The sequence below is a fragment of the Schistocerca americana genome, chromosome 11 (genome assembly GCF_021461395.2).
Source record: "Schistocerca americana isolate TAMUIC-IGC-003095 chromosome 11, iqSchAmer2.1, whole genome shotgun sequence".
NCBI classification, from domain to species: Eukaryota; Metazoa; Arthropoda; class Insecta; order Orthoptera; family Acrididae; genus Schistocerca; species Schistocerca americana.
The window spans coordinates 116932309-116959711 of record NC_060129.1 but is presented as its reverse complement, the minus strand read 5'-3'; the positions used below and the strand labels follow the sequence as shown (position 1 = coordinate 116959711).

At 42.3% G+C, this 27403-nt stretch overlaps 1 protein-coding gene across 1 annotated transcript in view; it reads right to left on the bottom strand.

Annotated features, from left to right (window-relative positions):
• The window catches only part of LOC124553762 (cation-dependent mannose-6-phosphate receptor-like), an 87720-nt gene that overhangs the window by 20945 nt on the left and 39372 nt on the right, over positions 1 to 27403 (bottom strand). The window contains exons 4-5 of the mRNA XM_047127698.1: positions 12716 to 12831; positions 669 to 796 (exon numbers count right to left, since the gene is read on the bottom strand). Coding sequence (XP_046983654.1) covers positions 669 to 796; positions 12716 to 12831 — 244 coding nt within the window. The remainder of the gene's footprint in view (positions 1 to 668; positions 797 to 12715; positions 12832 to 27403) is intronic.

Sequence of the window (27403 nt, the reverse complement as noted above, 5' to 3'; positions counted from 1 at the left end):
CCCAACATTTTCTATGTGTTCCTTCCAATTTAAGTTGTTCATAATTGTAATACCTAGGTATTTAGTTGAATTTACGGCTTTTAAATTAAGACTGATTTATCTTGTAACTGAATCTCTTCTTGCTCTTGGTGTCATATGCAAAATTATTTGCATTAATCTAAAAAGCAGATTCAAATAATACCCAGGTTTATTAATGATAATGTCATAATCTTCTATAAGTAACTGGATGGCTTTTTGGGTATTCACTAAAAAGAGTCGAACTTTGAGGCAGCGGACGTGCTATTCAGTTTCATAAAAAAAGGATAACTTTAAAATGAGCTGATTCATTACTTTCCGTTACACAAAATCCTCAAAATCAAAAAAGGATATGAATCACTCCAAGGTATAGACGGGACTTCTACAGCAGAAGTAATTAATGTTTAAATACGTCTGATAATTCTCAAAACCTCTTATTCAATCAGATGAGTATCAAGAGTTTTAGTAACTCTTTCCCACTCCAAAGTTCAATTCATCATTTTGCAAGAACTACAATATCAGACTGTGGATACTGGAAATAATTAAATTTAATTAACTGAAATTATTGATGTAATGCTGGAGGTCCACATTTTGAAGAATACTCCTCATAAATTTTTCTTCTGGCCACAGCCCTGATACTCGAGGATACTCACAGTATGCAGAAGACGGAGCCGTGGCTGAGCCCGGGCACGATTTGCTGGTGCGATGACACGCAAGACTGCGGCGTCCGTAACTCCATCGTCAGCGTGCAGTTATCGGCCTGCACCACACTCAGGGATTCCTGCACAGAACAACTACCCTTCACTACGACCATTGCTTCAGTCCTTATAGTGTAGCAACCAATACTTCCAACTAGGGAAGTAGTTGATACCATGTGGCAAGTATGGAAATGTTTCATAACGACTGCTAACATTTTGTCATTCATTATTCAATGTGATGTGAAAGTACACATTATCAGGCTCAGAAGTATATATTATTATTATTATTATTTAAAATTTGTGATATGAATTAATCACTCTGGAAAACTGTTTAACAATGTATTCAAACTGTATTTCGATAGCAACCACTGTAAAATGTTAAATACCTAAACAAGCTTCAATACCTAAACAAGCTTAAAAAAAAAAAAAAAAAAAGGTTCAGATGGCTCTGAGCACTATGGGACTTAACATCTATGGTCATCAGTCCCCTAGAACTTAGAACTACTTAAACCTAACTAACCTAAGGACATCACACAACACCCAGTCATCATGAGGCAGAGAAAATCCCTGACCCCGCCGGGAATCGAACCCAGGAAAAAAACAAGCTTCTGTGAAAATTTTAGAGATCATCATTACATTATTAAACTACAATTCAAGATCAATCAAAAGAAATAGTTAATAAAATATCATTTTTAAATTCATGTTCTGACAATGCACACCAACCAGCATCTTAATTACACTACTGGCCATTAAAATTGCTACACTACAATGATGACGTGCTACAGACGCGAAATTTAACCGACAGGAAGAAGATGCTGTGATATGCACATGATTAGCTTTTCAGAGCATTCACACAAGGTTGGCACTGGTGGCGACACCTACAACGTGCTGACATGAGGAAAGTTTCCAACCGATTTCTCATACACAAACAGCAGTTGACCGGCGTTGCCTGGTGAAACATTGTTGTGACGCCTCGTGTAAGGAGGAGAAATGCGTACCATCACGTTACCGACTTTGATAAACGTCGGATTGTAGACTATCGCGATTGCGGTTTATCGTATCGCAACAATGCTGCTCCAATTGGTCGAGATCCAATGACTGTTAGCAGAATATGGAATCGGTGGGTTCATGAGGGTAATACGCAACGCCGTACTGCATCCCAACGGCCTGGTATCACTAGCAGTCGAGATGACAGGCAACTTATCCACATGACTGTAAAGGATCGTGCAGCCACGTCTCGATCCCTGATTCAGCGGATGGGGACGTTTGCAAGACAACAAACATCTGCACGAACAGTTCGACGACGTTTGCAGCAGCACGGACTATCAGCTCGGAGACCGTAGCTGCGGTTACCCTTGATGCTGCATCACAGACAGAAGTGCCTGCGATGGTGTACTCGCCGACAAACATGGGTGCACGAATGGCAAAACATCATTTTTTCGGATGAATCCAGGTTCTGTTTACAGCATCGCGATGGTCGCATCCGTGTTTGGCGACATCGCGGTGAATGCACATTGGAAGGGTGTATTCGTCATCGCCATACTGGCGTATCACCCGGCGTGATGGTATGGGGTGCCTTGGTTACACGTCTCGGTCACCTCTTGTTCGCATTGACGGCACTTTGAACAGTGGATGTTACATTTCAGATGTGTTACAACCCGTGGCTCTACCCTTCATTCGATCCCTGCGAAACTCTACATTTCAGCGGAATAATGCACGACCGCATGTTGCAGGTCCTGTAAGGGCCTTTCTGGGTACAGAAAATGTTCGACTGCTGCCCTGGCCAGCACATTCTCCAGATCTCTCACCAATTGAAAACGTCTGGTCAATGGTGGCCGAGCAACTGGCTCGTCACAATAAGCCAGTCTCTACTCTTGATGAACTGTGGTATAGTCTTGAAGCTCCATGGGCAGCTGTACCTGTACACGCCATCCGAGCTCTGTTTGAATCAATGCCCAGGCGTATCGAGGCCATTATTACAGCCAGAGGTGATTGTTCTGGGTACTGATTTCACCCAGATTCGTCGTCGAGTACACCACTGCAGGCGCTCCTGTCTATGATGCAGCGTCAAGGGTGACCACAGCTGCGGTCTCCGAGCTGATAGTCCATGCTGCTGCAAACGTCGTCGAACTGTTCTTGCAGATGGTTGTTGTCTTGCAAATTTCCCCATCTGTTGACTCAGGGATCGAGACGTGGCTGCACGATCTGTTACAGCAGTGCGGATAAGATGCCTGTCATCTCGACTGCTAGTGATACGAGGCCGCCGGGATCCAGCACGGCGTTCCGTATTACCCTCCTGAACCCACCGATTCCATATTCTGCTAACACTCATTGGATCTTGACCAATGCGAGCAGCAATGTCGCGATACGATAAACTGCAATTGCGATAGTCTACAGTCGATCTTCGTCAAAGTCGGAAACGTGATGGTACGCATTTCTCCTCCTCACACGAGGCATCACAACAACGTTTCACCAGACAATGCCGGTCAACTGCTGTTTGTGTATGAGAAATCGGTTGGAAACTTTCCAACTTTGTGTGAATGCTCTGAAAAGCTAATCATTTGCATACCACAGCATCTTCTTCCTGTCGGTTAAATTTCGCTTCTGTAGCACGTCATCTTGGTGTAGCAATTTTAATGGCCAGTAGTGTACTTTTTCCAATAATGTACTACAGAATTTAAATTATCAGGAAGAGACTAGAGTATTTTTCATTCGGATTTAAATAATGACTGCAATTTTTTTTTAAGTCTGATGATACTGAGTGATCTTTTCCAAACAGACAGCAGTTAGTTTTATGGCAAGGGGCATCCTCACTTTCGGCACATCAGACCTCGCTGCCAGTCGGTAGCACTGTTGCATTTACACTGCAGCCTTACCGCTTGACAAGAGTAATTACCCTGCAGCAGTTCACATAGCAGTGCTGCCAAATACAGTGTCGGTTGAGTGACCTCGAACCAGCCAATGAATCGAGGATCAAGTTTCAGGACACATGGTGAGAGTTGCAGTGCAAAACACAAACTGGTATCACCTGAGAAGGATCGTAGTGAGCATTGGAGAGGGGGGCGGTCTGTTACGGTGCAGGTTAAATAGACCAATAAGATGCAGTGGTTGTATCACCACCAGGTGGTGCGGTGAGCAGTGGTGTGGCAACTTAAATGCACCCTTAACGCTGCCCCTCGGAATGCCAGTTAAGCTATGTTTAGCAGAGGTTTGGGGCATGGCCCCTACGGAGAGCAGCTCTTTAAAGGCTTACAGCAGGCTAAAGTATGTGTGCCTATGGAAAATGACAATACAGGGTCTACATAAAGTACAGAATCACTTTCAATTATTTATTGCACAAGAATCAAACATTGTACAGATATCATACATATGTCATTTTGAAAAGAAACCCTCTAAGTCCCCCCCCACATTTACTGCCACAGCGTAAATTGGTAATTTGCCGATAGTCAGTGCTAGTCACAAACATGGCGAGTTCAGGTGCAGAGCGAGCTTTCTGTGTGTTGGAGTTCTACAAAAACAAGTGTGCTACAGCTGTTCGATGGATTAGAACCAAGAATGGTAAGAAGACACCAACAAGGAAAGCCATTAACCACTGGCACGATAAATTCGTTACGACGGGTTGCTTGTGCCCGGCGAAGAAGAGCAGACGTCCCAGTGTGAGTGAAGCGAATGTGGAGTGTGTACGAGAGACATTTGTAAGGAGTCCAAAGAAATCAGCGATTCATGCATCCCGCGAACTCGAAATAGTTCTGATGACAGCGTGGAACGTCCTGCGACAGAAGCTGTCAATGAAACCATTCAAATTGGAGCTAGTGCAGAAGCTCAATCGCAACAACAAAGACAAGCGTTCTAAATTTTGTTCACAGTTGCGACAACTGAATGAGGATGGCGATGGCGTTGTTGATCGCTTAAGTTTTAGTGACGAAGCCACTTTTCACACGAACGGGAAAGTGAACAGGCATAATTGTCAAATCTGGGGTACAAAGCATCCACACGGATGCACTGAATTTGAGAGCGATTCCTCAAACGTAAATGTTTTTTGCGCCTCGTCACGTCAAAAACTGTACGGGCCATTCTTCTTTGCCAAGAGTACTGTCACTGGATATTCGTACTTGGACATGTTGCAGCAATGGCTGATGCCTCAAATGCAATCGGACTCTCCATTCATCTTTCAGAAAGGTGGGGATCCACCCCATTTTCATCGTGAAGTTCGTGGGTACCTGAACAAGGAGCTGCCGCATCAGCCGTGCTACAGAAGGGGACAGCTGTTTCACGAGATGGCCTCCCTGATCACCAGATCTCATTCCACGTGACTTTTTTTCTGTGGGGATACATTAAAGATCTGGTGTGTGTACCGCCTCTACCATGTGATGTAGCAGAGCTCCGGGAGAGATTATGGGAAGCGACTGCCACAGTCAATGATGCCGCGCTGGGACGCGTATGGCAAGAATGCGATTACCTTATTGACATCTGCCGGGTCACTCATAGTTCGCATATCAAATGTCCATAAAAAAATTTTCAGAGTTTGTCTTCAAAATGCAATATGTATGACATCTGTACAATGTTTAGTTCTTGTGCAATAAATAATTGAAAGTGCTCCCGGACATTAAGCACACACTGTATTATTAAAAGGAAAGGCTACTCACCACAGAGCAGAGATGATGAGTTGCAGATAGGCACAACAAAAAGACTGGCAAACAGCTTTCGGCCAAAAAGGCCTTTATCTGTATTGCGCACACACACACACACACACACACACACACACACACACACACACACATCGTCTAATTAGAACTTTTTGGTCAAGAGCTTACTTGTTTGACAGTCTTTTTGTTGTGCAATGTGTGTGCTATACAGTGAGTAGCAATCTTCCCTTTTTGTAGTATTGTTGAGCCATGTGCGGCTTGTGTTCGTGCCATCTCTTATTTAACATCTTGTTTTTTTTTTTTTTACTATACTGCCACCGCATTATGTTAATTTTCAATTACTGGAGTCACTGAATTGCTACCTTGTCTGCCCGTGAGCAGCAGCAGCAGTGCTTATCAATATAGGCCCTGCTGTATTATCTTTGCTGGACTGCTATTACTTCCCGGCCATTGTGTGTTGTGAGTTAGTTCGGACCTGGCACTGTTTGAGACGGCACGCGGCACAAGTTCAGTCGGGGCGTGGCAGCAGTGAGGTCCGGACCGCCACGACTCGCCCGACGGTTGCCGGCACACAACGCGAGTGGGGACGACTTTGGTCGGTCGTCGGTCGGTCGTCTTGTCGGACGACGTGTATTTGGCTGGCAGTCGCTTATGGGTTGGCTGTGTGTGCCGAGTCATGATTTGTCCCTGTTATTGTACAGTCACTGTCATTAGCACTGTCTAGTTCTTTGGGCAAGTGTTCGTGAAACTGTGTGTAGTTTGTGTGATTCTGACTGACAAGTTATTCTGAATGTTGTCGGCGTACTGGCTCCGAGTCAGTCAGTTGCCACGGAGCAGCGAGGAATCGTCGGCAGGGCGTAGTTTGGCCGGGCCTGCTGGCCGTCTCTACGTGGTGTCGGAGCGTGTGGCGCTGTTCCCATTGCTACGAGCTCCGTGGCTCACCGACCCTGGAGACGAAAGTTGAGTTTTGATTTAACCTACCAGCAAGTCAAGACTGTTCACACTGTGTCAATTGGAGTTCATTGTTGGCTGTTGGGATATTCCTGCGAGCAACAATGTGTTTTTCAAGTTGGAAAATTCTAGCCACCCTTCATTGGAGTTTCACTGTATTTGGTTATTTGAATTGAAGTGCACCAGTTGAATCTTCTGCCTTGTGGCCATTAACGTTCCGGTTACCTGCCCTGGCCGTTGACGTAAATTTCAGGCAGTGTAGCTTCCTCATTGTGTTGTTGCTGTCCAGCACCGTATGTAGTTTGACAGCTCCACATATGATTGGTTGCGGGTGCCAATATCTTCTACGTTGTTCCGTTGAACTCCCTGTTGTGGTGCCCTGGTCGGGTGAAGTGGAAGTTTTCTTGTTGGTGGGTCCGTGATTGTCGGTCGGTTGGATTCTCATCGGATCGTCAATGGTTTGCCCGACTGCATGTCTCACCCAAGCAAGCATTATTTGAATTCCAGGCCGAACATCTGAGCGCCATTGGGTGTACTGTATTTTTTAATTTGTTCTTGTTGTTTGTACTTCCATAGCTTCTAGCCATTTTTTTAAATTAGCGTTGTTTTGCTCTTAAGGCCTTCAGCCTAGTTTAAAGAACTGTTTCACATTAAGACCTTGGCTTTTTAAAGGTTTTAATGTTGTTGAGTTTTAAGTGTTGGCCTTCAGCCGATTTTGAATTTGAGTTGTTGTGCTCTAAAGGCCTTCAGCCTAGTTCAAAGAACTGGCCTTTGGCATTTAAAAAAAATTTAATGTTGTTGAATTTTAAGTCTTGGGCCTTCAGCCGATTTTGAGTTTGAGTTGTTTCTAATGCCTTCAGCCTAAATTAAAGAACTGTTTTAAGATAAGGCTTGCCTTTAAATTTCTGATTATGCTTGCGTTTTAAGTTATTGGCCTTCAGCCGTTTTTAAATTAAAGTGGCTTTCAGTCGGTAATTAAGTCCCAAAGATTAAAGCTGTGTGTGTAAAAAAAAAATTGGGACCTTGTAATGTTTGACCACATAATAAAGTTGTATGTTCAAAGTGTAACTGACAGCACCTGTCCTGTGGGATTAGCAGGGCGTTTCATCTAGATGTTGCACTGTTTGATTGTGCCCATGGGTGTCATACCACCCTCCACACAATTTTAACATTCGTTTACGATGGAGAGGAACTGAGAGTGGCTGAATCTTCACTTTCCAATGCCTACCACTCCACCTCTTTATCCCGCTTTTATGAGTCATTAACTGTTGCTCAGTATTAATGATTCCATGGTGTCAAAGATACTTCTGTATTTCTGGCACTGGAAATTGGATCCACTGTAGTGAACACAGGCTAAGTGTCTTCTCAGAGTGCAGTAGAATCCTTATCTTAAGTGTCGCCACATACTGAGAATTTCAAAAAGATTGCACACAATAAGAGTATGAAATGTGTAGTTACCATGTTCCTCACTTAAATGGTTTTACTAGATTAAGCGTGTTACTTGCAAGTTTCTTTTTATTATTATCTGAGATGTATTTTGGGGGTTTTGACAATGTATGTCGGATACAAAAAATAACACCCCTGCCTGAGTTATCAAACATTGGATCAGTATAGCCTGCGTAATTTGCACATCAATTTAAGAAGAGAGAGGTTTTTCACCAGTTTCAAAGTTTATGATGTCACATATTCCAAACACTGTGTCGTACAACAATACAATTTTGCAGGTAAATGCACTGGTATACATGGATGTTGTCTGCTAACTCTGTTGTGAATAGAGTTAGTAGTAAAGCAGTGATAAATTGTCATGCCTGAAGCTGAAGTTTTACTGCAAGAACGGTGAAAATGTAGTAAACGATTATTCTGTGGGTGCTGTCAGTGAGAAAAAGTTTCATAAAGGTTTGACATCGTGTGTAATGTTTGTTAGAAGTCGCTAAGTGAACTCATTTTCAAATACTGGATGAATATAGCCTGGGTAGTTTGTGCATTTTGATTTAAGGGGAGCCAAAACATATACATAGTTTCTAACTTTAATACTTGTTGTATTGTGTTAAACCTTCAACTTAAATTCCTACCTTGTAAGGAGTAGATTGTGACAGCATTTTAAATTTGGCCAATAATTATATAAAATACACAAGAAGCAATGTTTGTTACCCCTGGAAGACCTTAGATTGGCAACCTGCAACTGGAACTGAGTGACCATTTTCGACACTCAGTAATACAGACTACCGAACACAGGTATCCTGATCCACACACACACACACACACACACACACACACACACACACACACACACACACACACACAGAGAGAGAGAGAGAGAGAGAGAGAGAGAGAGAGAGAGATTTTTTGGGGGGGGGGGAGGTGGTGGTGGTGGTGGTGGTGGTGGTGGTGGTGGTGGTGGTGGTGAGGGAGGGGGAGGGGTGGGCAGTGAGTCATTACGTCTCTCTGGAACTTGATAATATTACCACACTGGTATAAGATTCACAGACTTCCCCAGTGTGGAAACCATAAGTTGCAACTGATGTGTGTCATTAGCTTTGCACTATGTCACTGTATTTCAATTAAAATTAGTCTGTGAATGATATTTTTGTGGGCCAGCTGTCAGTCAATAGCAGTTCTTTCTTGAGTCAAGTGCCACACACTCACTGGGTTTCCTGTCACATTTTCTACTTCCCCACCACACCACCGATCGCCCGACATGAGCGCAGTTAACAAAGAACTTGGCAAAATGAGTCCACTTATCACTATAACGCTTCACTCCTCTCCGGCTCGAACGTACGCATTGATTTGGTTCAGCAGGATGTCATACTGCCGTGGAAGCCTCTCCTGAAGCAACCTGTTATAGATGGTCCTTCCTATCCACGACATTGCCACTGGGACGGACATCCGAACTGGTCCCACACAGGTTCAGCTGGGGACTGATCCGGGGAGCTCACTGTCCACAGATGTACCTCAACATCACGCAGTCAGTTCACAGACACACACGCCAGCTGTGAACGATCGCCGTCCTCTCGAAAAATGACATTCCAATAATGTCGCACGTGAGATGACACGTGACAACTCGACATGTCTGTGAGGTACTGTTGAGCCGTCTGAGTTTTCACAATCACTACCAGCCGATCTGAAGTCGTACCTGACAGGTCCTGCCACTGCAATGCAGAGAGTAACAATGCTGTGCCTCTCTGGAACATTAGAAGACTGGATCCTCTCCCCAGATCACTGACACGGTCATCAGAGGACAGTTCAGAGCTGCAATTTGTTGCTGAACGTACTGCAACACAATTCATCAGCAGTTCACTCTTTCCACGCACTACTACAAACACAAGCATTTGTGTTGTGGGGCTAATGGCGATTCCCCAGTACAGCTGCTGCTAGTCGGGCCAATGGTGCAGCATGACACAATGTTGCATGCAGTCCACTATTTGTTCTCAGATCGCAGACACAGATGTGTAGGGGCAACAATGTGCTCTGTGCACAATATGGCAATCCTCCATTGTGGTCATCACATTGTGACGTTCACCTGCTTTATTTCTTCGTCAATTGTTCTCGGTATCGACGTACTGCGTTCCTACACTAGCTGAAAAATGGGGGGGTGGGGTTTGGGGGGGAGGGGGGGGGGGTGGACGTCGTTCAACACTGACTACTTTAAATGATGTAGCTGACAGGTGCACATTTGCATTTCATGGTTCTTTACTTTCACTGTTCACAACCCCCCAATAATACACAGTTATATGGCCAGTCCACTATTGTTTAACTTCTGATAAGCTTCATTAATAGTTTGCAGGCAAACATCAACATACTGCTACAATAGTTTGCTGTCTAACATCTACAAGCAGTTAAAACCTAACCATACAGTTCACAGTTATTGTAGAATGATACGGTACATATTGAACAGACACTGTCATTGTTTTAACACAAGGCCTAATTGTGTTCCACTTATTTCACAGTTAATTTGATGCATTGTTGTTGTTCTAACCAATACAGGTTCCTCATCTGAAACTCAGCTGTGGTCTGACTGTCTCGGGACCAAAAATCGGGTCCTTATATATCAGCAAAATAATAGGCACTGAAACTACACATTGTTTGATGTTTCATTTACAGAAATTACAATTAAAACATAACTCATTAAATTAACTGAAAACATCAAAAAATTCCATCTTTTTAACAGTTTCTTCTATTACAAGAGTTAAGGCGAATTCTTTGTTTAAATGATGAAATTAACAGATATCGTTACGCAAACAATATCTTTGACAAAACTGTTAATTACTTTGGAATTAATTAAGGGCTGGCTTTGCTAACATGTTTTCTAATAGAGCCAAATAGATCCTTTAAGAATATTAATAGTTGTTCCTCTAAATGTTTATAGTTGGTACAGAATTTATATTTGTTTATAAGTCAACAATAGAATTTGAGTTACGAAACAATTACTGATTTTACCCCATAACAAAAGATATTAACTAGGAACAGTCAAAATAAATTAGCAAATCAATTACATACATAAAACTAAGCACAAAATTAGATCTGGTGGTATATTCTTTACGACTAAGGGCCAACCTTTCTCTTTTATGAAAATGCAGATTATACTCATGTATGTTAATGGTAATTAGTAAGACATGGAAAAATGAATTCCAAGGAGGCAGATGGCAAAATAAGAGTGGAAGTAAAAATACCCCAGCTTGCTTCGTCACAAGACGTGTCTGACCGGAATCTTTGTGAGGAGTGTGCCTGCCCCACATTCCCGTGCGGTCCAACACGGGGCCAGTGTCACATCCACATGCCCCACATATCTGGATATTCCAGAATTCAACCAACCCACAAAATGGAGACCCACATCGAGCCCCTTTCAAACTGCGAGATGCTGATAACGCTGTCTCACACGAGTATGCAGCACCTCCGTGTTCTTCACGGTGATCACTCGTCATCTGTCACTGTTCGTGCCCTACCGGGCCTGGTAACAACATTAAACACGAGCAACACTCGTGCATCGTGGTGGCTGTTCCATCTGTCACAGAGAATTGCAACTCTAATCATCAACATATCCTCCCTACTTCGACCATCATCAGTTATTTTGCTCCCCAAATAGCAAAACTCTTTTACTACTTTAAGTGTCTCATTTCCAAATCCAATTCCCTCAGCACCACCCGACTTAATTCGACTACATTCCATTATCCTCGTTTTGCTTTTGTTGATGTTCATCTTATATCCTCCTTTCAAGACACTGTCCATTCCGTTCAACTGCTCTTCCAGGTCCTTTGCTGTCTCTGACAGAATTACAATGTCATCGGCAAACCTCAAAGTTTTTATTTCTTCTCCGTGGATTGTAATTCCTACTCCGAATTTTTCTTTTGTCTCCTTCACAGCCTGCTCAATATACAGATTGAATAACATTGGGATTAGGCTACAGCCCTGTCTCACTCCCTTCCCAACCACTGCTTCCCTTTTATGCCCCTCGACTCTTATAACTGCCATCTGGTTTCTGAACAAATTGTAAATAGCCTTTCGCTCCCTGTATTTTACCCCTTCTGTCTTCAGAATTTGAAAGAGAGTATTCCAGTCAACATTGTCAATAGCTTTCTCTAAGTCTACAAATGCTAGAAACATAGGTTTGCCTTTGATTAATCTATTTTCTAAGATAAGTTGTAGGGTCAGTATTGCCTCACGTGTTCCAATATTTCTACGGAATTCCAACTGATCTTCCCCGAGGTCGGCTTCTACTAGTTTTTCCATTCGTCTGTAAAGAATTCGCATTAGTATTTTGCATCCGTGACTTATTAGACTGATTGTTCAGTAATTTTCACATCTGTCAGCACCTGCTTTCTTTGGGATTGGAATTATTATATTCTTCTTGAAGTCTGAGGGTATTTCGCCTGTCTCATACATCTTGCTCACCAGATGATAGAGTTGTGTCAGGACTGGCTCTCCCAAGGCTGTCAGTAGTTCCAATGGAATTTTGTCTACTCCCGGGGCCTTGTTTCGACTCACGTCTTTCAGTGCTCTGTCAAACTCTTCACGCAGAATCATATCTCCCATTTCATCTTCATCTACATCCTCTTCCATTTCCATAATATTGTCTTCAAGTACACCGCCTTTGTATAGACCCTCTATATACTCCTTCCAGAAAATTATACATATCAAAAATCACCATTAACACTTAAACACATTGTACTCAAATAACAATATCACAAAAAGTGAGCAACATACCAACACTTGAAAACCACACGATTACAAAGGAGGTAATGCGTAAGGTGGTGCTGCCAACTCCATATCACTAAATATTTCCGTTTATGTGTAATTCCAAATGTTCAGTTATTTTCTGAACAGATATCATACTGAGATAGTTGATATGCCATAGTGAGTGCAGAAAAGCTGTTTCTCTGGTAGTGAGTTCCAGGATGGCAGCCTCACCTGAGCGTCGCACACAATGACGAGCGAAGTACTGCGGCTTCCCGAAGCGCCGTTGGCGCAGCTCACGTTGGGCATGTAGATGTCCCCTCCGTGGTACTGCAGCAGCGTCCAGTGCTCTGTCAACAGTATGTCTCAGTATGCACATGTAACATGAAACAAAGCAGTTTGGAGAGTCTTAACACTTGCTCTGCTACCACTCCTACAGAAAATAAGTGCTATTATTTTTCATTTTCACAATTCACTTTTAAACAACAACTACCTCTTAAATACCAAAATTTCTTCCCAGGTTATTTTTTCAAAAAAGTAAGTAGTGTTCAGCTGTAAAAAATATCAGCAATTTGTTTTTATTCATATTTTGTTACAGAAAAATCTACACACCTTAAACTTCTTTTGACATCTTCAACAAGAGAATTAAGGCACAAGTCATATCTCAGCACTAATTGTAATGTGTTGACAGATGTGAAAATTACCGAACTATCAGTTTAATAAGTCACAGCTGCAAAATACTAATGCGAATTCTTTACAGACGAATGGAAAAACTAGTAGAAGCCGACCTCGGGGAAGATCAGTTTGGATTCCGTAGAAATATTGGAACACGTGAGGCAATACTGACCCTACGACTTATCTTAGAAGCTAGATTAAGGAAGGGCAAACCTACGTTACTAGCTTTTGACAATGTTGACTGGAATACACTCTTACAAATTCTGAAGACAGAAGGGGTAAAATACAGGGAGCGAAAGACTATTTACAATTTGTACAGAAACCAGATGGCAGTTATAAGAGTCGAGGGGCATAAAAGGGAAGCAGTGGTTGGGAAGGGAGTGAGACAGGGTTGTAGCCTCTCCTCGATGTTATTCAATCTGTATATTGAGCAAGCAGTGAAGGAAACAAAAGAAAAATTCGGAGTAGGTATTAAAATCCATGGAGAAGAAATAAAAACTTTGAGGCTCGCCGATGACATTGTAATTCTGTCAGAGACAGCAAAGGACTTGGAAGAGCAGTTGAACAGAAAGGATAGTGTCCTGAAAGGAGGATATAAGACGAACACCAACAAAAGCAAAACAAGGATCATGGAATGTAGTCGAATTAAGTCAGGTGATGCTGAGGGAATTAGATTAGGAAATGAGACACTTAAAGTAGTAAAGGAGTTTTGCTATTTGGGGAGCAAAATAACTGATGACGGTTGAAGTAGAGAGGATATAAAATGTAGACTGGCAATGGCAAGGAAAGCATTTCTGAAGAAGAGAAATTTGTTAACACTGAGTATAGATTTAATTGTCAGGAAGTCATTTCTGAAAGTATTTGTATGGAGTGTAGCCATGTATGGAAGTGAAACATGGACGATAAATAGTTTGAACAAGAAGAGAGTAGAAGCTTTTGAAATGTGGTGCTACAGAAGAATGCTGAAGATTAGATGGTAGATCACATAACTAATGGTTGAAGTAGAGAGGATATATTGAATAGAATTGGGGAGAAGAGGAGTTTGTGGCACAACTTGACTAGAAGAAGGGATCGGTTGGTAGGGCATATTCTGAGGCATCAAGGGATCACCAATTTAGTACTGGAGGGCAGCGTTGAGGGTAAAAATCGTAGAGGGAGGCCAAGAGATGAATATACTAAGCAGATTCAGGAGGATGTAGGCTGCAGTAGGTACTGGGAGATGAAGAAGCTTGCACAGGATAGAGTAGCATGGAGAGCTGCATCAAACCAGTCTCTGGACTGAAGACCACAACAACAACAACAATTGTAATGTACCCACTTTGTAGAATTTGGCCACTTGCGACGTGAAACACTTTTTAGAAAATCACCAAACAGTTGTATGTTTCCAGATGTAGGTGTTTTATGTAGACAACAAGTTCCAGCACCTCATTAATGCCATCTTCCACGAATCGATCCAATTTGTGACTTCTTTATGAGATCGTAAGTGTTGGTCATCCAGGCCATGCGCCATTAATCTAAACAGGTGACAGTCAGAGGGAGCAATGTGTGGAGAATACGGCGGATGGGGTAGGACTTCCCATTTTAACATTTCCAAGTACGTTTTGACCTCTTTTGCAACATGGGGTCAAGCGCTGTCATGCTGCAAAATCACTTTACTGTGCCTCTCGTTGCATTGCAGCCGTTTGTCTTTTAATGCTCTGCTCAAATGCATTAACGGCGTTCGATAACGGGCACCTGTGATTGTTTCACATGGTTTTAACACCTCACAGTACACAACATCGAGCTAGTCCCACCAAATGCAGAGCACGATCTCGGAGCCGTGAATATTCGGTTTGGCCGTCGACGTGGACGCATAGCCGGGATATTCCCACGATTTTTTGCGTTTAAGGTTATCGTAATGAGCCCATTTTTCGTCCCCGGTCACAATGCGATGCAGAAATCCCTTCCGTTTCTGCCTCTGTAGCAACTGTTCACAAACACACAAACGCCGTTCAACGTCTCTTGGTTTCAGCTCACACGGGACTCAAGTTCCTTCTTTCTGAATCGTGCCCATAGCCTTGAGATGTTTTGAAATGGCTTGCTGTGTCACTCCTACTAATCGTGCCAATTCTTCTCGAGTTTGATGCAAGTCTTAACTTGGCAATGTCTCCAATTCTGCAGCTTCAAAAACATTCTTTCTTCCACCACTACGCGCCGGTCTACGACGTTAAAATCACTGTTCTTGAAGTGTTGAAACCACTCACGACACATTCTCCCACTAATAGCACCCTTACCGTGCGCACTTGATAGCATTCTATGAGACTCAGCCACTGTTTTCTTCATATCGAAACAAAACAGTAACACCTCTCGCAAATGACGAAAATTGGGCTTGTAAACTGACATTTTCAATCGAGAACAACTTTACGATGCAGGCACAAATCGACTAATGTTTGAATGAGGTTATGTTGACCGAGGTCCAAGCTAACCGCCTGATGTCTGCAATCTGTTTCTTTCGATCACTACTTACTGTTGTCGCCACCATTGGCAAACAGTGGAAGCAAAGTTGTACACCTTTTATCCGACTGGCCACTGTCCCATATCCACGGTGGAGCAACAGAGACTGAACCAGTTTTGGACATTTACCTTGATCTCCTCATCACTTGCAAACTGCTGACCAACAACAAATTTCTTGAAGTGAGAAAAAAAATAAAAGTGAGATGTCCAGACTGTAAGTAGAGTAACAAAATTTTGACTAGTGAAATGAATCAAAGCATTGCTGCTGTTACACCTGCAGTATGTGGTCACTCACTAATTGTCGTGTTCAATCACAATAAAAGTCAGTAGTCCACATCTATTGTTCTGTATCGTGCACCATAATTCCTTCAATGTCTCATAGTAAACTGTAGTGTTGATTGTCGTGCCTCGTTCCAACCAATCCACTAACAAAATTCGCCGCGAGTCCCAAATCACAGTGCACACGATTCTCTTAAGAATAAGGTGGCTTTGATTGCTCAGGTTTCAACGAACTAGTGTGCTGCCATTCCAATGGGTGTCTTTTCAATTCAAGTGTCTCAAAATAAAAGCATTTCTCATTGCCTGTGAAATTTTTTTTCAAAAAGTCTATTTCTTCTGTTTCATAACGCCGCAGTAACTCCACAGCTGCTCCACGCATTTCCGTTTTTGAACGTCAATTTGTGTTTTCAGTACACACCGTGCTCACAATTTTTTGTACTGCCAAGCATTCAGTTGCAATTTCATGTAATGGATATCATGAAATGTTTTGAAAATCAGAAATCATTACTCACCTATTGGAACAAATTTGTTCTTTGATGCAGTGCACGATTTCTTTAGTGCCTTCCTTCATTAAACATCTGAAACCCTGTTTGCACCATACCTTCACTCACCACATTCTCTCTCTAAGTTTCAATTATCTGACAATAACCTCATTAGCTCAAACATTTCTTGCAATAGGAAACTTGATAACATCTCTCACTTCACAGCTCGCAGGCCGATCAATTGTTTTAAACATGATTACCAACAAACAATGACTTAAGACATCAATATAATGAAATAAAATAACTACACTGCTTAGTTCACGAGTTGAAGGATGTAACTACTCATGCGTGACCATCGTGCAGTCAGATGCATGGGAGATATGTGGAACTAGTGCTTACTTTCTGGGTCAGTTTTGCATTATTTATCATTGGCTGAGAAATTTTCGGAGCACAAGAGCTTTGTGTTTAGAATCTCACTGTTCCCAATGCTCTAAGAAGTTCTGACACTGTTGATAAACTTTAGCTGGAATGTGCAACTGACATGGAATGTAAATAAAGGGCCCTTTAAAAGTGATCTGGTTTAGAATCGCGTAGTGTACTTTTGATGAGCACACTGTCGTAAGCCATTTTGGTTTCCATAAAGATTCAAGTTGTTGCTTCAATCTGAATTTATCTCATTTCTTCATTTTGTGGCTAATTGTGGAGTAGTGTACTATTGTGCAGTGTATGCTAATTGTGAAAATGTTTTTTAGAATGGAGAAAATTGTACAGCGACTGTGAGATATCACTACACGATTCTAGGGTGTAACGAAGCACCGAATGAATTAAAAGTTCACAGACGTACTGTAAAGATCGATGAAACTACATCGACAGTGAATGTTAAAGGCTTCTTGGCATCCTAGTTCTGTCGAATTCATGCAAAACATTGCAGTTAATCCAGTGACTCCATTCATTGCTCTTCCCAAGAATTGGGCATACGATATTCTTATTTTCCATTTCGACAAATTTTATGGTATGATCTCTGTTACCACCTTTACAGAAGTAAATTATGGACAAGATGAAGGAAGCCAATAGTGAGAAAAGGCGATTTGACTGATTTCTGAGGAGACAATGGTATTGTGAGGATCATCATTTCTAGCGACAAGATGGATTTCCATTTAAATGAATTTGTGAATGAACAGAACTGCTATATCTAGAGGTTAGATAAACCACACACAGTTCAAGAGAGGGGAAAACCATTGACAGCAAGGGGCTGTTTGGCACGGCAGCAACATCCCCCCCCCTTTTTTTTTACAAAAAAAAAAAAAGAGGCAGAAAGAGCTGTGACAGTTAATGGAAACTGATCCTGTGCAATGACAAGGGTTTTTGTGACCTCATTTCAATGGAATGGTCCGCCAAAAGTTGTGGTTTCAGCACAATTATGCCATTTGCCACACTTCCTGTGAAACAATTGAATTACTCTAGGAGTGGTTTCTGGACTACCTCATCTCACGTAATAGTGACCAACACGGGCCACCAAGAGCACGTAACTTAACCCCTTATGATTTTTATTTTCCTTACAGATATTTTAAATCATTGGGTCTATGTCAATAAAACCTGAAGCTTCCACGAGTTAAAGCAGGAAAGTTAATAAGTTGTTGGCAAAATGCAAGAGCAGTCTTGCCAGGCACTCATGGCAGATTTCACAGACAAGAGCTCTTGCATGCCAAGAGCAGCAGAGGTGGTCATAAGCCTGACATCAGTTTCCAAACTTGAACTGGGAAGGTATGACATTTGTGTATTTTGTTGATGTGTTTTGAAAAAAATAAAGCTTATGTTTTTATATACCAAAACTGGAACACTTTTAGGATGACCCTATGTTTCATCAGCGGAATGTGCTGAGAAGTAACATTGGTGGGATGTGCTGAGAAGTAACTGTAGTGTCGAAAGTTCTTTATACCTAGTTGCCTTTCAAATAGACAGAGTTTGTCTACAATGAATTAATTTCATCATTGGCTAAAATGTACTTACGGTGTCAGCAGATCTCCTGCTGCACACTACGGTTGGCAATTTGTTTCCATTGGTCGTAACCAATAGGTGACAGTATACAGCAGCCAATGAAAATTGCTGGACCTACTGAGTTGTTTCGGCAGAATACACAAACTGATTTTCGACACGGACTGCACGAGATTGAATATTATGAAGCTGTCTATTATTGATTACAGAGCTGGTTACTGGTTTTTGGTCATATTTCTTGTACTGTATGTTTCTTGGAATATGACATTTATTGGGATATTGTTTCATATTCCATTGTTATAGCTTGTTTGTGAGCTGTCAAAGCCAACAAATGTGACCAGAGAAAAACTGGCTGTGGTGCTGAACTGACCTATACTGTAGCCAGAGGTCCAGGTTCAGTTAAAATATCATGGTTTGGTTGCAAGTTGGCAAAGCTGACAAATATGACTGGAGGAAAACTAGCTATCGTAATGGATTGATCTGTAGCATTTCAGAAACTTTGCAGGGTATGTTCAAAATATCCTGATTTCTGAGGTTGTTTTTATGCAGAAACCTAAGAGTACACTGTAAATTTTATGGAGGATCCTGTTTTTTAAACCTTTTGCATTCAGCCATTTTGAATGGTGAGTGCTAAAAATGTCATTCATTTTTATACTGTCATGCAGTGTTCTATTTAAAAGGCAACATATCATGTTGCATTCAACTTAAAAATATGAAAAATACTGGTCCTACTTAACAATATTATGAAAAGGATAGCTGCTACTCACCATATAGTGGAGATGCTGAGTCACAAATAGGCACAACAAAAAGACTGTCAGAAATTGAGCTTTTCGCCAACAAGGCCTTACTTGAAGATAGAAAACACACACACACACACACACACACACACACACACACACGTACACTATGAGATCAAAAGTATCTGGACACCCCCAAAAACATACATTTCTCATTTTAGGTGCATTTTGCTGCCACCTACTGCCGGGTACTCCATATCAGCGACCTCAGTAGTCATTAGACATCATGAGAGAGCAGAATGGGGTGCTCCGTGGAACTCACAGACTTTGAATTTGGTAAGGTAATTGGGTGTTCCTTGTGCCATACGTCTGTACGCGAGATTTCCACACGTATAAACATCCCAGGTCCACTGTTTCCGATGTGACAGTGAGGTGGAAACGTGAAGGGATGCGTACAACACAAAAGTTGTACAGGCCGACCTCGTCTGCTGACTGACAGAGACCGCTGACAGTTGAAGAGGGTCGTAATGTGTAATAGGCAGACATCTATCCAGACCATCACACAGGAATTTCAAACTGCATCAGGATTCACAACAAGTACTACGAGAGTTAAGCAGGAGGTGAGAAAACTTGGATTTCACAGACAAGCAGGACAGTAAAGTGCTGCTTGTGAGAGCATATAGGGCTGATGTGGAGAAAGGGTAGGGCAGGTAGGTACAGATGGGAGGATAGATGGTGGGTTGGGGGGTAGTGGAAAAGAAGAAAGAGAAAAGCATTGTGGGTGTGTTGGTGGAATAGAGGAGTGTGTTGTGCTGGAATGGGAACAGGAAGAGGCTAGACGATGAGGGCAACAGCTAACGAAGGTCGAGGCCAGGAGAGTTTACGGGAACATAGGACTTACTGCAAGGAAAGTTCTCACCCGCACAATTCCGAAAACTTGGTGTTGGTGGGAAGGATCCAGATGGCACAGGCTCTGAAGAAGTCACTGAAACGAGGAACATTGTGTTGGGCAGTGTGCTCAGCAATGGTGTGGGGTCCAGCTACTTCTCGGCCACTTGTTAGTTGTCATACCCAACCAGAATGCAGCACAGTGCTTACAGCTTAACTTGTAGATCACATGACTGGTCTCACAGATAGCCCTGCCTTTGGTGGGATAGGTGATGCTTGTGACAGGACTGGAGTAGGTGGTGGTGGTGGAAGGATGTAGGAGACAAGTCTTGCATGTAGGTCTATTACAGGAATGTGAGACATGAGGCAAGGGGACGGAAGCAGGAGTTGTGTAGGGATGGACGAGGATATTGTGCAGGTTTGATGGGTGGCGGTATATCACTGTGGGATGGGTGGGAAGGACAGTGAGTACGACATTTCTGATTTCAGGGCACAACGAGAGGTAGTTGAAACCCTGGCAGAGAGAGTGATTGAGTTGCTTCACTCCTGGGTGGTACTGGGTCATGAGGGGAGTCCTCCTCTTTGGCCCGATAGTGGCACTTTGGGAGGTGGTGGGTGACTGGAAAGATAAGGCTCAGGAGATCTGTTTTTGTACAAGCTCAGGAGCATAATTACAGTCTGTGAAGGCCTTCCCTCTCGAGATAAACCGACAGTTTCACTGAGGCCTTCACAGCTTGTAATTATGCTCCCAACCTTGTAGTACAAAAACAAACCTCCCACGCCTTATCTTTCCAGTCTCCCACCACCTTCCGAAGTCCAACTGTCCAGCCAAAGAGGAGCATTCCTCTTGTGAATCAGGACTGGACTAACTGAATCACACCCTCTGACAGGGTTTCAACTACCTCTCGTTATATCCTGAAATGAGGAGTGTCCTACTCACTTTCCTTCCCACCCCTCCCACAGTGGTATTCCACTGCCTACCAAACCTACAGAATACCCTTAGCCATCCCTACACAACTATTGGGAATGTTAAACATAGGGTGATGGTGATAGCAACCTAGCTATAGTAACTCTGCAGTGCATGTCCTCATGGAGAAGGACATTCGGACTCCCATGTTGATCCAAAAATACAGGCTCTTTCAAACATTCATTCCTTTTTGCAAGGCTACATCTCCTGCACAAATGATGGTTTGAACCGTAGTGCCTCGTATCACACCTATGTACATCGGGCAGTGACAAGCAGACACCTTCATATGCGACTCACAATTCGAAACTGACAGATGGATGAGTCAATCCAGTAGCTAACTGCAAAGTAGTTCGCACCTTATGGACTATGAAACTGTACGTAGCTAAAACAGAATGTTATGGAAACAAAACTCTATCTGTTGTGAATATTATGTCTTCTATTAATTATTACTGATTTAATAAGTTTAATTATTAGTGCGAATGAAAGTGTGGACGATAAGTAATAAGTAAAATGAATGTTGTTATGTCAATTAATGGAGTACATGTTAGTGTGACAACTGTGGTTGTTCAATTGTACAGAGGGAGTAACTCATACTCTTGAAGGAAATTTGTAAAGTGGGACTGGAGACTGGGACTGGAGAAACAAGAAACATTTTAAGAAGATTTTGTTATTTGAAGAGGGAATTATTTTGATAGTCATGAAGTTCTCTAAATATGTTCATTTAATAAACTGTTCACAAAAGCTATTAAGTTGTGATTGGTCAAATGTAAAATACAAGGGATTGAGTGGTTTAATGTTGATATTGAATTGGCTAAAATAAATATCAGTGAATTGGAGGATAGCACATTTGCACATATTTTGTGGACTAGAAGAATTACTTTCAAATGTCTAAGTGCAGTTTGGAGCTAGGCCATCACCATGTTCAGACGATTACTTTAGGTGCTCTCAATAGATGTAATAATTTTTTCCGGAATAATGAGTAAACCATGACCGTGGAGTCCCTCAAACTAAACACAAATATGTGAGAAAGACAACACATGAAATTCCGATTTTTTTAAATGTGTAAACTATCTACATCTACATCCATACTCCGCAAGCCACCTGACGGTGTGTGGCGGAGGGTACCTTGAGTACCTCTATCGGTTCTCCCTTCTATTCCAGTCTCGTATTGTTCGTGGAAAGAAAGATTGTCGGTATGCCTCTAGTCTCGTATTGTTCGTGGAAAGAAAGATTGTCGGTATGCCTCTGTGTGGGCTCTAATCTCTCTGATTTTATCCTCACGGTCTCTTTGCAACATATACGTGGGAGGGAGCAATATACTGCTCGACTCTTCGGTGAAGGTATGTTCTCGAAACTTCAACAAAAGCCCGTACCAGGGTATTGAGGGTATCTCTTGCAGAGTCTTCCACTGGAGTTTATCTATCATCTCCGTAACGCTTTCGCGATTACTAAATGACCCTGTAACGAAGCGCGCTGCTCTCCATTGGATCTTCTCTGTATCTTCTATCAACCCTATCTGGTACGGATCCTACACTGCTGAGCAGTATTCCAACAGTGGACGAACAAGCGTACTGTAACCTACTTCCTTTATTTTCGGATTGCATTCCCTTAGGATTCTTCCAACGAATCTCAGTCTGGCATCTGCTTTACCGACGATCAACTTTATATGATCATTCCATTTTAAATCACTCCTAATGCCTACTCCCAGATAATTTATGGAATTAACTGCTTCCAGTTGCTGACCTGCCATATTGTAGCTAAATGATACAGGATCTTTCTTTCTACGTATTCGCAGCACATTACACTTGTCTACATTGAGATTCAATTGCCATTCCCTTCACCATGCGTCAATTCGCTGCAGATTCTCCTGCATTTCAGTACAATTTTCCATTGTTACAACCTCTCGATATACCTCAGAATCATTCGCAAAAAGCCTCAGTGAACTTCCGACGTTATCCACCAGGTCATTTACGTATAGTATGAATATCAATGGTCCTATGACACTCCCCTGCGGCACACCTGAAATCGCTCTTATTTTGGAAGACTTCTCTCCATTGAGAATGACATGCTGCGTTCTGTTATCTAGGAACTCTTCAATCCAATCACACAATTGGTCTGATAGTCCATATGCTCTTACTTTGTTCATTACACGACTGTGGGGAACTGTATCGAACGCCTTGCGGAAGTCAAGAAACACGGCATCTACCTGGGAACCCGTGTCTATGGCCCTCTGAGTCTCGTGGACGAATAGCGCGAGCTGGGTTTCACACGATCGTCTTTTCCGAAACCCGTGCTGATTCCTACAGAGTAGATTCCTAGTCTCCAGAAAAGTCAATATACTCGAACATAATACGTGTTCCAAAATTCTACAACTGATCGACGTTAGAGATGTAGGTCTGTAGTTCTGCACATCTGTTCGACGTCCCTTCTTGAAAACGGGGATGACCTGTGGACTTTTCCAATCTTTTGGAACGGTACGCTCTTCTAGAGACCTACGGTACACCGCTGCAAGAAAGGGGGGCAAGTTTCTTCGCGTACTCTGTGTAAAATCGAACTGGTATCCCATCAGGTCCAGCGACCTCTCCTCTTTTGAGCAATTTTAATTGTTTCTCTATCCCTCTGTCGTCTACTTCGATATCTACCATTTTGTCATCTGTGCAACAATCTAGAGAAGGAACTACAGTGCAATCTTCCTCTGTGAAACAGCTTTGGAAAAAGACATTTAGTATTTCGGCCTTTAGTCTGTCATCCTCCGTTTCAGTACCATTTTGGTCACTGAGTGTCTGGACATTTTGCTTTGATTCACCAACCGCTTTGACATAAGACCAAAATTTCTTAGGATTTTCTGTCAAGTAAGTACATAGAACTTTACTTTCAAATTCATTGAACGTCTCTCGCATAGCCCTCCTCACACTACATTTCGCTTCACGTAATTTATGTTTGTCTGAAAGGCTTTGGCTATGTTTATGTTTGCTGTGAAGTTCCCATTGCTTCCGCAGCAGTTTTCTAACTCGGTTGTTGTACCACGGTGGCTCTTTTCCGTCTCTTACGATCTTGCTTGGCACATACTCATCTAACGCATATTATACGATGGTTTTGAACTTTGTCCACTGATCCTCAACACCATCTGTATTTGAGAGAAAACTTTTGTGCTGAGCCGTCAGGTACTCTGAAATCTGCTTTTTGTCACTTTTGCTAAACAGAAAAATCTTCCTACCTTTTTTAATATTTCTATTTACGGCTGAAATCATCGATGCAGTAACCGCTTTATGAATGCTGATTCCCTGTTCTGCGTTAACTATGACTCGGGGGGATATTGTGCGAGGCGGGATTGAGAACTGGGCGTTCACAGACGTTGATTTTGATAATATTAGAATGACCATTCTGCCATAGATAATCTGTTTAGTAATCTTATTGGTAACAGGTTCAGTTAATTACTGAGTGACTGTGATCATGTGCGAGTGCAAAATTCTAATTTCAGATTAGTACAGACTTGGCAGCTCTATTGTATCAAGCAAGTAACAATATACCAAAGTTTCCACTCAAGATCTGTCTATCCTTTAAATGCTCAGTTAATTTGATACCAGAAAACATTTCATGCAACCTGTAGAGGTGTGTAGTGTGGCTAGTTTGCACTACAGCTTTCTCTAACCGAAGAACACTGCGCATTTTCTATAAGGTCAGGCATATGGATCGGACTGCAGAAGAAGAAATTCACCAAAAGGTGACTGGACATTTTTGTAGTAGGAGCAAAATAACCACACAGTTGCAGACAAACTCGCAGTCAACTTACACATAAGACTATGAAGCACTTATTTTAAAAGACACACCTGATTTTAAAAGGGTATATCTTTTGCATGCATCCACATACAAACTAAGATGAAAAGTATCCAGACATGCCTATATAATGCAGAATTGACCACTAGATATCCGGAAGATGGGTCCACCAGTACATGCAATGAGGTGGGGAGTACTGTGTTGTTACTTGAGAAGCAGTAACAGCAGAATTTGTTGGTGACTATGAATGTTGATTAGTCACTGTACGTCACCTATTATATGGCGGCCAATGCACAGTGACCAATTTTCGTCGTTTGTTTGGAAGGGGAGGCCAACAGTGTCTGAAACTTTCGGGCCAGTCAGCGATGACAGAATCGAGATGCACACCCTGCTATCTTTCTCAAACGATTTCACAGAAGCTATTCCATAAAAAAGTTTGGTTTTGCTTTGCTTGTAACTTTATACATCAGGTTCATGATGGCGTGCCCATGATTTTGTTAATGATCATACTTATTGTGATATTTACATGGAAGTAATTCAAAAAAGTTTGTAATGAAAAATAGAGGTTGCTATGATTTTACGTTTTGAGCATACTGCTGTGTATGAAATTTAGCTAACATACTGAATTTTCTTTTAGACTTGGCCAGAGGTCTCTGTCTGTTACCAATCACGGGAAAATTGATCTGATGTGGCACACTCATTTGCAATCGTGCCCCCCAGCGACAAAAGCCAGGTTGAAGTATCCACAACATTCCTCGTATTTCATAACTGGTGCAAGATATAGAAACGAGATTTTGGCAAATAATAGCATGCAAAGAGGAGAGTATTTTGCTGTGCGGTTATTATGCAAAACTTCATTATCTACCATGTTATTCCACCAACTACAGACATTTTCGATGAAAGTATGCAATTTTTGAGGGCCATCGATAGCTGACAAAATGAGAAATGCTACGAGTTTTGGGTCAACATAAGCGAAGACATTACGTGTTTATTTTATACCAATAATGGGCTTTTTCTCAGTTCCTCATTTAATAAACTTAATCTTTTTCAGAATTCCTTTGCAACTGCGTCTGCACATGTTAGTGAGGTGAGACTGTGTACACCCGCTACTGATTTGGCAAAAGATGCAAATTTCAATGTGGCATCACAGAAATGTGTACGTTTTATTCAAAATTTGCCACTCGTGATGCTTCTCTCAAAGTTACAAATGGCTAACAAGCCAGGAAAAATAAATCACCGCATTTTCAGCGACATTCTTTTTAGACACTAACCAAAGCAGAGGAGACATAGGTCTTTTTGAATGTCCATCAAGCAAGTGCGGACGTGAAGGTGGCCCACTTAGTATTTACAGAAAATCTGAGCTTAGGCTTCAGTTTAGAACAGCAGTTCCCCACTAGCACCAGGCATTTCCCCTACGGTATCTGTCCGTAAACCCCACCACTGCCTCTCTTCCCACGTGTGTCCTGCCCTCTGCACATCTAGCAGCCACGGGATTTTGCACACACTATAATGTGGTCGCAATGTGGAAATGTGAAGGAACAACTACAGCTAAACCAATACCAGGTAGACATTGTTTACTCGTGGACAGGGACACACAAGCATTGTGGAGGGTGGTTGTAAAAAGAAACACACGAAATCAGCGGAAGAAACCACTCACGAGTTCCAAAGTGTGATACTATTCACCAAAAAACCAGTGTCTCACCACACCTGCGTACACGGATGCCACGGACATTAGCGATATCTCACTGCAATCCGCAATAATGAATGGGAGAGGTTAAAGAAGACAATGACTGCATGTTGGGATTTAAGAAGAATGTGGTAATATGGTCAAACACCTTCTCATAAAGCACACATTTCTGGAGTCAATGCCGAACAACGCTCCAGGTGGTGCAACGAGCGATACCGGCAGATGACTGAAAACGAGTGATTTGTACTGATGAACACGCTATACCCTGCAGTTTGGGTTTTGCAAAAACCTCGAGAGTGTTACCTGCCATAGCGTGTAATGCCAATACTGAAGTATGGAGGAGGAGGGTGTGTTTATCACGTTTAGGGAGTGGTCCCCTTATCGTGCATCAGAAAACGCTAAATGTGGAAGGATATGAGAAAACTTTAGAGACTGCCAACTGTGTACAGTAGGCCGTTTGTATCAGCAGGACAATGCATCTGGTCCTGAAGTAGTATCTGCGAGGTACAGTAACACTATCAAAATGGTGTGGCCTGGCCAGAGTCCTGACCTTCACCCAGTGGAACAACTTTGGGATAAGTTGGAACATCATTCCAGCAACACTGCCTTCTCTGATTTCGCCACTTGAGTAAGAATGGGCAGCCATTCCTCCACAGACACTGAGACACCTCACTGAAAGTGTTCCCAGCACAGTTCGAGCTGTCACAAAAGTGAAAGGTGAAATATAGCGCGTACTTCAATGCGAGATGCTTTTAATAATTTCCACAACGAAACTCTGTCTCAAAATCTGGCAGAAAACCCGAAGAGATTCTGGTCGTACATAAAGAACACCAATGCAACTGATGCCTTCACTGCACGATAACGACGGTGAAGTCACTGATGACAGTGCCACTAAATCAGAGCTACTAAAGACGGTTTTCCCAAACTCCTTCACCAAAGGAG